The following is a 12,965-nucleotide window of genomic DNA, read 5'->3' as shown; positions in this document are numbered from 1 at the left end:
GCCCCTGTATTCTTAATTAGTATGATTTGATTAAAAAGTTGACCATAGTTTCTGTATTTGTTATGGGTCTCACTACGCAGCTTGAACTCATAGTGGTCCTCCTGTTTTCGGTCTCCCCAGCACTGGGATTACAAGTGTGCGCCACCATACCCAGATTCAGTCATTGGCTCAGCACACCCAGGTCAGGGCTGGCGCGATATGTAGTACCAGAGATTGAACACCAGTCCCTGCGCACTTAACTAAACAGGTGCTTATTTCTCTGAGCTATCTCGCCAGCCCCTGGTCATAGTTTTATGTTGGCTAACTTTTGTGATTTATAACCCCTGTTCATGTATTACTTTCCTATTGTCTTTTTCTTATAGATGAGTGGGAGTACTTGATATATTTTAGGTGTTCATTATTCACTGTTTCAAGTGTTCTTTCCATTTGGCTTGTCTTTTTATATGGAAGTACCCACCAACTTCAGTACTGGGGATTGAACCCAAAGCTTTTGCACTGAGCTATAAGCCTAGTCCTTTTAAATTTTCTTTTTCTTTTCTTCTTCTTGTTTTTGTGGAAACAGGGTCTCACTACACAGCTTATACTTGCACTGATCCTTCTGCTTCAGCCTCCCCAGCACTGGGATTACAGGCATGTGCCAACATGCCTGGTTCCAGGGCCCGCACAGCATGCAGTACTGGGGATTGAACTTGGAACCTTGGCGCTTGCCCAGCAGGCACTTAGGCCACCAAGCTATCTCCTGAGGCCCCTTTTAAAAATTTGAAGCAGAGTCCTGCTAAAGTTGTCCAGGCAGGGATCAAACTTGAAATAGTCCAGCCTCATCCTTCTAAAGTGCTGAGGCTACAGGCTGTACCATGACACCCAGTTTGAAATATTTTAAAGAACTGAAGTTTTTAACTTTAACAGTTATTTATTTGTATTTTACACTGTGTTCTGCTTAAAATTCTCTCCATTCAAGGATCATAAAGATAAGTTTCTTTTAAAACTTTAAAGTGGTCTACTTTTATAAGTCCTTGATCCATCTGGAATTAACTTTTCTGCCTGACGATATGGAATATAATTAACAGTAACTTAAAATCTGCTTATGATAATTAATTGATAGCTCTTCAATCTTTCAGTCTCTGTGTTCTCTTTTCTTAAACTGCCCTTTTTCTTTCTGTGTGTGTATTGTTGCTTTCGTTCTTATTGTTAGAGAAATGGATTATTTATCCTAGATTTTGCTGATCATGTTGCCATAGTTTAGAATGTTTCTGTGCCCTCTATTTACCTCGAAATTAGCTTAATTTACTTACTGATTTGATAAGATGTAATTCATATATCATATAGTTAATTCAATTCAAGGATACAATTCAGTGAATTTTAGTATATTCATAGAGTTATGGAACTATCAGTACAGTTTAAAAGTATTTCAGTAGTACAAAAAGAAACTTTATGCAGATAGCTCAGCAGATTAAAGTGCCTGCCTGCTTAGGCAGATGCAGGGACCCGGGTTCAATCCCCAGAATGCCGTGCCAGCCCTACCACTGGGGCACACTGAAACTGTGATTGAGACTGGGTATGGTGGCCCATGCCTGTAATCCCAGCACTTCAGCAGCCTGAAAAACAGGAGGATCACTACAAGTTTGATCTGTGTAGTGAGACCCTCAAGACCCTGTACTAAATACATAATTTTTTTTTTTAAAAAAAGAAACCTTATGTTCTCCTTATGTTCTTTAGCAGTCATCTGCTCCATAATCCTTCTCTGCTACATCTGAAGAATTTTTTCTGTATGCATAGATTTTGGACTTTCATAAGATAAAAGTATTTAATGTCCTATGTGGTCTCTTTTGACTGGCTTCTTTCATAGATTCCTACATTTTACTAGTTATATATGAGTACTTCATTGCTTTTTGTTGCTTTTTTTACTGTATGGATATTTTACATTGTTCATTGTTAGTTGATGGAGATTTGGATTTTCACCCTTTAGCGGTTAAGAATACTGTTGCTATGTACGGTATAAATTTTTGTGCGTAGATTTCATGTCTTTTAAATGTATATGAAGAGGTAGAATTGCTGGATCATATAGTGTGTCAGCTTTCTATCGGACAAAATACCTGAGGAAAAAAACTGAAAGGAAAAATTTACTATGACTCAAGTTTCAAAGTGCATAGTTGGTTGGCTTTGTTTTTTGGGTCTGCGATGAAATAAAACCTCATGTTGGTAGAGTGTGATGAAACAAAACTGTTCACCTCATGACGTCCACAAACCAGAGAGAGAGAGAGACAGAGAGAGAAGGTAGGGGACCGAGGACAAGATAAAAGTCCCACATTCATGCTCCGTGACCATTTTCTTACAATAAAGAAACTTCTTATATCCATCACCTTCCAGTTGCACCATCAAATTATGTCTGTCAGTGGGTTAATTCACTGATGAAGCTAGGGTTGTAATGATCCATTCACCTTCCAAAAGCTCAGCATATAAACCTTTTGTCGAACATTTTAGGTCCAAATCATAATGAGGTAGTTTGATATTCAGTATTTGAGGAACTGTCACTGTTTTCCCAAAGTACTATACCAGTCTGACCAATGGTATCTTAAGAGTTTCAACTTCTGTACTTTTCCACATCCTTTTATATTGTGTGTGTGTGTGTGTGTGTGTGTGTGTGTGTGTGTTTGTCTGTGTCTGTGTCTCTGTCTGTCTGTCTGTCTGTCTGTCTTACCTTTTTGGTAGTGCTGGGGATAGAACCCAGGGCCTTACCCATCCTTTATAAGTGTGGGCTCCACCTTTGGGCCCAGTCCTTGTCATTTCTTTAACTGTCCTAGTAAGGATGGTCTCATGATTTTAATATGCTTTCCTCTGATACTTTTATTGGTTGTTTATCTTTGGGAAACTTTTGTTTAGGTCTTTAGTCCCTGTTTTAATGGTATTACTTGTCTTTTTATTAGTGGTCATAAGAGTCCATTATATATTTTGTTACAAGTCCCTTATCAGGTATATGATGTAGAAAATTTTTCACCCATTCTGTGCATTGGCTTGGTTTTGATTGTCTTGAATACTGCATACTTCTACCGTGAGGTACACACAGGGTTTTCCCCCCGCTTTTGTGATATTAACAACCAGTGATGATCATTGCCTAGATCCATTCATTTACTGACAGTTGTGAGGTGATGGCATTTAAATTCTGTCATTCTTTTTTTTAATTAGAATTATCAATTTGAAGCTAGTTTTTCAGCATGTTAAAAATATTTCACTGCCTTATGCTTGTCACTACTTTTCTGAAGTCAATTTTGTCATTAATACTCAGTTGGCAAACTTATGGGCACAGTATTGTATAGGCTTTTTATTCCAGAGCTACAAGGGCTGACCAAAATTATATGGTGAATGTTTAAATAAAAATTTATTACAGTAAAAAGATAAATTATTAATCCACCTCAAAATTCTCTCATTTGAGATACATTTGTTTTATTATTTTTGGCCATTTTCTGTAGCAGTTCTGGAGAGCAGACATGTAAAAGGAAAAGAAACGTAGTGTGTCCATCTACCTTATTTATCAGGTGCAACTCCTGGCGCTTCCCAAAGGTCAAAAGAACCATGAAAAGTGAACATTTTGAATCAGTTCGGGACATTAAGGCAGCTGTGACAGTATAACCAAAGACACACAAAAAAAGACTTCCAGAACTGACGGATTCAACAAGTGACAAGAATGATGGGTTTAGTATGTGCAAAGCAAGAGGGATTAATGGCAGTGTGCCTTTCACTGAATTAATTACAAAATAGACATTCACCATATTTTTCAGAAACCTTGTTTTCTTGTTATGTTACTGCTTAAGAGGGCAATCTTGCGTTCTCTGAAGTCTAAGAAGAAGCCAAATAGATCCCAGAAATTCTTTTGTCTTCTACTTTGTTTTCCATAAATAAAATTTCTACATTTGCTTCAGTTAGCATGCTCATTAAAATATTTGTTAGCTAAGAGAAGCATAGAATAAATATCTTTGTTGCATTACTGCATTACTGCAATCCAGTTTTGAGTACGTCCATCATCCTACTCCCAAATTTTTGTTCTGTCCATTTTGAAATTACTGATTTATTTTCAACATCAAGACTATTACTTTTCCCATTCCACCACCCTCGCCTCAAATGCCCCTCCCTTCTCTATTTGTTAAAGCTTTGCTTCCATTTTTTCATTTTCTTTTCCCTCTTTTGTTTTTACATTTCCCTTTTCTATTATTCCCTTCCCCCTTCGTTTGTTTCTCTCCTCATTTGAATATGTTCTTCCCATTTCACAGTACTTATTCTATATTTTGATACTTATTTACACTTTAAGTTTCTCATACCAGAGAAACAGTGCAGTATTTACACACGTATATCTGATTTATTTCACTTGAGTAGGGTCTTAAGGTGAATCCATGTACGTAGAAATGTCTCAAGTACTGTTTTATGGCTTAGTAGTACTCCACTGTATTAAAAAACCGCATCTTCTTTATCCATTCATTGGTTGATGGGCATTTGGGCTGTTTCCAAGATTTAGCTATCATAAATTGTGCTGCTATAAACATGTGTATATGTATTGCTGTGGTATGATGCTTTTAATTCTTCTGAGGTGATACCATGAAGGGGACTAGTTGGGTCAAATTAGACCTTTAGTCTTAGTTTTTTGAGGAATCTCCACTCGAATTTTCGTAGTGGTTGTATCAGTCTATATTCCCACCAACAGTGGGAAAGCGTTACTTTTTCCTCTCAGCCCACCAGTAGTTCTTATTGTCTGATTTCTTAATTCTAGCCATTCATTCTGGTGTTAGATGGTGTTTTAATTTTCATCTCTCGAATGATTAGTATTGTTGAAACATTTTTTCTCATCAAATTTTTGAATATTAAAATTTTAAGTAAAATGTTACACAAATGTAATAAAACTAAAACCATTGAGTTTATCTTGTTCTTTAATAAGAACCTCTTTAAAATTGTTCTAAGGACAAAAGATTAAAGTGGGAAATTATGGAGATATGCTATTTAAAAATATTTAAGCGGGGGAACAACCCATTCGGGCCCCCCTCCTGTCCCTCTCTCGAACTGGAGCTTTCTTTCCCTCAATAAATATATTCTGCTCATATATATATTTAAGCTATGCTTTATAATTTGCTTATAAAAATGTACACAATTTACAACAATTTATGTAAAGGCCCGTTTACAGCAAATAAAATTAATAGAGAATTTTTAAGTTATTAGTTTGTTGCTTCTTTTGAATTTTAAATTTTTCAATTTTTTATTAGTATATGTTTGCAGTTCATGGTACTTACTTTCCTTGTGTGGAGTTGATACCTACACATAACATATCACAATTCCTTTTATCATCCTTATTTTTTCCCCTCTCACCTTTCTCCCTCCATCTGTTGCTCCCTTCCCCATTTGAGAGATCTGTCTCGCTACTTCTTACTATCTTTTATTTTGCTTTTTATAAGAGAAACCATGAAATATTTAAGCTTGTGTTTGGATTTATTTCACTTAACCTTGTGGCCTCAGGTGCATCTGTTTTCTTCCAAATGACTCCTGTTTATCTTTATTGCAAAGCAGTATTCCATTGTGTGTACAAAGCACATTTTATCCATTCATCTGTTGATGGGCATTATAGGCTGCTTCTAAGATTCATAGTGTATTATGAATTTGAGGTTCTGGTTTTATGAAAGTCTTAAGGTTTAGTTTTCTAGCCTTGCATCTGTGGTGGAGCTTAATAATTTAACCCCTAATGCCAAACAGGCAGACACCCTTATACTTTTCACTTACTTTTTGCTTTTTATTTCTCCCTTCTTAGTTTTCACTTTAAGGACCCTTTTATCCCCTTCATGTTTGTATGAGTTCAGTACATTATAAATGTAATTAGATCTTCCAGAAGTGACATATGCTGCTGTTGTTGTTGTTTTTAATTAAGAGGATATATGCTATTTAAAATACAAGGACTTAGTCAGCTCACTTGGGATCCCTTTTGTCTTGCAGGAGCTATTCCTATTCCCTGTTCCTGTTTTCCATTCCTTTTCTCCTATAAAAATCCTACTCTTAAGATAAATAAGTAAATATAAATAAAATATAAGGACTCTTCAAAAAGTACAATACCATCATCACATTACACACACACACACCACAACCCTACCAGTAATACCTTTAAGCTTACTGATGATCTAATCACCATGTTGTAGTTGTCTGAAATTATATATGTATGTATACACACACATACACATGCATACATATACAAACTTATATTTTAAGTTTGTGTGAATCATTGTCTACATAAGATCTATTTTAGGGTTCTCAAGAGAGAAAATTGATAATAGGTCCATATGTGTGTGTATATATGGGGGGGAGAGATGAGAGGGAATTCATTAGGGAAATTGTCTCACTTGATTATGCAGGCTGAGAATCATATGATAGGCTGTTTGCATGCTAGAGAACCAGGGAAGACAGGAATATGGCTCATTCTGAAGCCAAGAGACAAGAAAAGGAACACAAGAGGGTCAGTGATGGTGTAAGCTCCAAAGATCAGAGAACCTAAAATTGTAATTTCCTTGGGCAGGGGAAGAAAGATGTCCCAGTAACAGAAGAAAGCAAGAACCCATTCTTCCTGTGCCTTCTTTTCTATGTGGACTTCCAGCTGCCTGGCTGATACCCATGCACTGATAGCAAATCTTTTCCCCTCACTCCACCAACTGAAATGCCAGCCTTCTTCCCTCACTTTAGGTTGCATCAAAGCTGTATGCAGTGGAAAGGATATAGTAGTTCTTCAGAGAAAACTAGGTGCCTGTAGGACAGTAAATAGCCAAACCACGCCTCCTTACCTTTCAGTTTTCACAAAATTAGACAAAGAATATCCAGTAAAACAAGAGTTCTGGTTTTTTACTTAATTATAGCTTATCATTTTAAATCTAAAATGATGGTCCAAAGCCTTAAGTTATTTCTAAAAAAAAAATTAAGTTTCAAATGCTCAAGACTTTAATTATATACCAGCATTACCAATATTTTGATGTTTATATATTCTTTATTTTTCCTAGACAATGCGAAGACACAGAAATGAAGTGACAGTTGAACTACGGAAGGTAAGGATGACATACATTTAAAGAAAAGTAATTAATAGAGCTTTCTGATGTTAAAATGTTGTGTAACTTGAATTGTGAAAATACTATTTCAGAGTAATAATCCTCCCTAAAACCACATAGCCTAAAAATACCTTATTAGTTTGTAATGATGTATGCTAAATGTTAGCTTCCTTTTATTGTGGGAGGCACTGTGAGAAGTATTGAAATTTTTACATCAGATGAAATTAGATACCAATTTTCCTTACTAACCGTCTATGGGATATGTGTTATATAGAATTCTTTTCCTCTTTCCCATGTAAAAGTTACATGTATTAGTAAAGAAACTTTAAAAAATAAATCTTATCAGTGGAAGATTACTGCTATTAAGACTTCAGGCTTAGGGCTGGCCAAATAACTCGGTGAATTAAAGCACCTACAAGCAGGCTCAGGGGTCAGGGTTCTATCCTTGACCCTGCTGTGTGGGCCTCAACCTCCAGGGCATGCTGAGACAGCAATTGAGACTGGGCATGGTAGTGCATGCCTGTAATCCCAGCTCTTGGGAAGCTGTATACAGATGAATCACTACAAGTCTGATCTAGTAGTGAGACCCTGAACACCCTGTAGACCCTTCCCTAAAATACCAAAAAAAAAGACTTCAGACCTGACCCACCAGCAATACCTGCATGACTGTCCCATTGGGTGGCTTATAACAATCATCCTATAGAACTGTCCCATGATACTTAATAGGACAGTCATTCATATACCACTAGTGGTTCAGAGAGACCCAGCAAGACAGAAATTACAACCCTGTTGTGACTATGTTAAAATTATTTTCTTCCATTATTTTTGAAGGACTTTGGAATTACCCTCAGATTCCATGTGAACCCATTTTATTTGAAGCAAATGTTTCAATTGCCAATCAATAAAATACACTTAATGAATTCCCTCTATGTAAATGTACTTTATAATAGTAGATTTGAAACTTCTAACCTTGGTGTTTAGCCTTTTTTCCTGATCTGATTTACTCTCATATTCCTATATGAAATTACCATGGCTAAGTCTTTCAGCTTTAAAGAGAAGCAATGACTTGATTTTGAATGTATGTGATCTTAAGTCACCAGAATTCAGTAGACCTATTATTTAATAATTATTTAATATGCTTGGTTCAAATACTGGCTAAATTGCTCTTTAAATCTCTAAACTTTGAGTACTAATTTTGTTTGCTAGAAGCTCCTTATAGTAACATTCACAGGATCTTTATCAGAAATTTATCTGGTTATACATACAAGCACTCCTATTTGAGCAACTGCCACGTGAAGTTGGACAGTACATTGAAAAATTGTTCTTGTGTTCGGCTTGCTGAACTTCATGCTCAGATAGCCAGCTCGGTCCCCTCCCTCACCTCCATAAGATGGATGTTCAAGGAGGACCACTCACTGGAACACAGATGCTTAGAATCTGCGAAGATCTGAGAGAAATAAATATCTGATCGAGTTCCAGTGATTGTGGAAAGGGTCTCAGGCTCTCAGATTGTTGACACTGACAAAACAAAATACTTCGTTCCATCTGACATCACTGTGGCTCAGTTTATGTGGATCATCAAGAAAAGGATCCAGCTTCCTTCTGAAAAGGCAATCTTCCCATTTGTGGATACGATGGCCCCACAGTCCAGCCTAACTATGGGACAGCTTTACAAGAAGGAAAAGGATGAAGATGGATTCTTATATGTGGCCTACAGCAGAGAGAACACTTTTAGCTTCTGAGGGCCAGCGCTGGGCTGATAGGTGCACCTTTCCTGCTTGTGTATCTTGTAAATAGCCTGCCATTTTCAGTTGTTCACCAGCCTCTTCACATAGACCTATGAGTACATTTGTAACTGGATTTATTTCTTAATATATTGAGTTTGTTTCTTTAGACTAGTAAATTATCATACAGAGTTTTATTTTGTATTTTTCTTTTGTGCACTGTCCTCATGGCTCTGTTCTCCAGGGAGCTTGTTCCGCTGGGAACAAGTGATGTAGTTTTCTCTGGGAATCATTTAATGAAGCTGTTTTCATAATGAAGTGAGGTAGATGCAGTGTTAAAGGGAAAGGAAAGGAGAATGATGCATTTATTCTGGATTATATTTGAAGGGTCAGATGTGTTAAGTATTAAAAGCATCCAAACTAAATCCTTAGCAATCAGCCTGCTTCACTAGATTTTGCCAACTGCCAATCATGTTGGAATGAGTAAATCTCTTCCTCTTTCTCAAATTGTTAAGGTAAATAATTGACAATAAAATTTCCTCTATAAAGGCAAAAAAAATCACATAACTGACTGTATCTGTACAACTTATGAATAATGCTATTGGGAGAAAGGTAGAGCAGAGTAAATTTTTGTTAAATTGAAGAGTCAAAGATGATTTGTCTAAAAATTGGATTTAATCTGAAACTTTTTAAGAATTTGAGTTACCTTTTTCTAAATGTTTACATAATCAAGTTTTGAGGTTTTTGTCCACTATCAATGTCATGCTCCCTGGGATAGTATGTAGTACTTGAAAACCATTCTTCTGTCCCTCTTGCCACTCATTTTTTACTAAATTTGAAAAAAATGCTTGCTAATTCCAGTATCATGTTAATGTGTAATTTCTTTGTGGACATACAGCCTTTGGATAATAACACTAGTAAAAGTTCTCTCGTATTCTTAGGTTATTTGGATCTCAGAAATTACCTAAGCCTCAGCTTAATAAAATAAGATTAACTTCTTGCCAGTGTTAGCCCTTCGAACTTAGCTTCTTTTTGACATTTTTTAACATATAAGATAGGTACAAAAAATTATACCCATCTTGAATGTACAACTTGATGAAAAATTTTATAACTGGATGTATCATCAACTCCACCAGCTTATAAATTAAGAAAGGAAACACTCTGTATCATAGAGCTTCTTCCAAGGCCCTGCCTAGCTCCAGAGGCAGCAATTACCCTGATTCCTAATGGCATAGATGATTTTTGCGTATTAGAAAGATAGAATAATTTATCCTTTTTGTGTCTGTTTTTTGTTGTTGTTGATCAAGTGAAGATCCTTCTCCCTAATAAAAGCAATAGAAGTAAAATTAGAACTAGGCAATTACTTGTTTATTGTTAATGGTACACCATTTGCCCTCAGATATAGGCCTTTAATTTGTTCTTTTATGTTTGAACACAACTTTCAGATGTTTGTAATAGTTCTGGTATACTCAGAAGTCTGTTTTAAGCTATTTTAAGTGTTCTATTAGTTATACAAATGTAAGTAAGCTATTCATTTGTATTTGTATTTGGTTATGTTTGTCCCCCCCCTTCTGTAATTTATAGAATTAAAAATTCTTATTTGTAGGGCTGGCCAGCAGACTAATGTACCTGCTTAGGCAGAGCACAGGGACGGGAGTTTGATCCCCAGCACCACATGCCCTTCTGGCCCCACCACTGGGGCATGCTGAGAAGGCAGTTGAGACTGGGCATGGTGGCGTGTGCCTGTAATCCCAGCATTTGAGAGCCTGAAATCAAGAGGATCACTACAAGTCCAATCTGTGTAGTTAGACCCTATACTAAATACATTTTTTTTAAATCTTTTTTGTAGAAACACATGTTCTTGAATATTTACCTTGACTACCATAGAATCTTAGAGTCAAATACTCCCCCTACCCATCATCTGGATAAGATTTTGTGATTGCCTTTGTTAAATTTCCGAAAATCCTTGTGGGAAAATCCTTTCTGAAAATAAAATTAATCTCAAGTAATTCTTTATTTCCAAATTTAAAAACTCTAGGGCCAGGGAGATAGCTCAATAGAATAAGCGCTTGCTTTGCAAGTGCAAGGGCCTGAGTTCAATCCCCGGTTCTGAAAAAAAATAATAAAAATAAATAAATACTCTAGAGCTGAACACTGGGGCTCATGTGTAATCCATGCTACAGTACTCAAGACTGTGAGGCAGTAGGTTGGCAAATTCAAGGCCAGCTTGAACAGTTTAGCAAGACGCTGTGTTGAAATAAAAAGGGCTGGGGATTCATATAGCCCAGCACTACCTGAATCACTAGTACTGGGGAAAAATAAATCCTTGGGTAAGCAGAAAAAGTAAATTTTTTGTTATTTATTTATTAAAATAGGGTCTCACTGTATTTCAGGCTTGCCTCAAACTCACTGTCTAGGCCAAGCTGGCCTCAAACTCTGACTGTTCTGCTGCCTCAGCCTTCCAAGAGTTAGGATTACTGAGATATGCCACCACTCCCAGCAGTAAATTCTTGTTTAAGCAAAGCCTAGACTTCAGGCAAAACAGCGATTTTGATGATTGTACAGAGATATGGTAAGCCATTTTTAGAGAAGATTCCTTTATTATGATCTCTCTGATTTTAGACTCCCTGTCTCTGTAGCAACATTGAAGAGAAAATCACATTGAGACTGCTCAGAATGCAAGAGAGCTAGTACCCAGTGTTTCATTAATGAGCTCAAATTTCATTTGAGAAATTGAACTAGTATGTCTTAGTTACTTTTCTTGCTGAGACAAAATGTCCAACACCCACAAGTTAAGAGAGGAGAGGTTATTTGGCTCACAGTTTGTAGAGGTTTCAGTCATAGTTGGCTGACTTCAAGGCAGGGGTGGTGGCATGGCATAGGGGGCACGCTACATGTGAGAAGTAGTTCATGGCATGCAAAAAGCAGGAAGGCAGCAAAGTAGGAAGAAGCAAGCAGCAACAGCAGTCCTCTTTCTGTCCCTTATAATATAGTATATTCAGGTTACACATCCTTGTGGGGGGGTAGCACTCACACCCAAGGGTGGACCTTCCCATTATCCACATTCAGTTCTGAGTATGGCTGTTAAACCAATCAGTGGAATAATTTAGTAATCATACACTCTATCTAGATCCAGCCACCTCTGCAAAGTCACCTGTGAGCACATGAGACTTTGGGGTTCATCTGGACTCAAACCACTATATAATACATGCTATCCACCATCTGGTCACTCACTTTACTCCATAAGAAGTTACTTTTAATATTTCTTTCTTTTTCTTTTTTTTTTTTTTTTGGCAGAACTAGAGACTGAACTCAGGCCCTTGCGCTTACCAGGGAAGTGCTTATTCCACTGAGCCATCTCCCCGGCCCCTAATATTTCATTTTTTATTAGATTGTATGTTTCTAATTCTAGGTATATAGCTGGGACTTATTAAATGCTAGTATTCAAAAATTAAATTATCTCTTAAATTTTGTACTTACATTTATATCACTTATCAAAAGTTTAAGAAAAACTTTTAAATACAAACAAAGCTTTGCTATTCAGAAATCCTAGTATGTGACAATTTAGGGAACTTGTAACCAAATGGAAAACAAAGCACTGCTTCCTTTACTAAAGAAGCTTCTCTGAGACAAAAGAAAAGATACTTCATGCTTAAGGATTAGAAGAATTAGTACTGTTAAAGTGTCTGTAGTGCCCAATGTGATCTACAGAGTCAGTGCAATAATTATCCCTTCCTTTGAAATTTTTCATAGAAATTGAAAAAAGTTGTTGTAAAATAGTAGGAAAACATGGAAGATTTTATTTTTTTATTTTTTATGTATTTTAGTACAGGGTCTTACTACACAGGTTGGACTTGTAGTGATCCTCCTGTTTTCAGCCTCCCAAGCACTGGGATTACAGGCTCACACCACCACACCCAGTGTGGAAGATTTTAAATAACCAAAGTGATCATAAAAAGCCAGAGACATCACACTATTATATTTGAAAGTCTTTAAAACTTAGTGTATAGCAATCAAAATAGCATGGTAGTGATAGGAAGACCACAGAACAGAAGAGAGAGCCTGGAAATAAATCCACGTATTTATGGTCAACTGAATTTTCAAGAAAGGTATCAAGAACACAAAAGGGGGAAAAGATGATCTCTTCAATAAACAATGATGGGAAAATGAGATACCATGT

General features: G+C 36.5%; 1 protein-coding gene and 1 pseudogene across 1 annotated transcript in view; both read left to right on the top strand.

The window, feature by feature from the left end:
• Kpna3 (karyopherin subunit alpha 3) overlaps positions 1-12,965 on the top strand; it is a 71,784-nt gene that overhangs the window by 31,705 nt on the left and 27,114 nt on the right. The window contains exon 2 of the mRNA XM_023717252.1: positions 7,017-7,061. Coding sequence (XP_023573020.1) covers positions 7,017-7,061 — 45 coding nt within the window. The remainder of the gene's footprint in view (positions 1-7,016; positions 7,062-12,965) is intronic.
• Positions 7,724-8,803, top strand: LOC105742421 (annotated as a pseudogene).

Source organism: Octodon degus, unplaced genomic scaffold, assembly GCF_000260255.1.
Source record: "Octodon degus isolate 3935 unplaced genomic scaffold, OctDeg1.0 scaffold00051, whole genome shotgun sequence".
In the NCBI taxonomy this organism is placed as follows: Eukaryota; Metazoa; Chordata; class Mammalia; order Rodentia; family Octodontidae; genus Octodon; species Octodon degus.
This window is presented reverse-complemented; position numbering and strand designations above follow the sequence as displayed.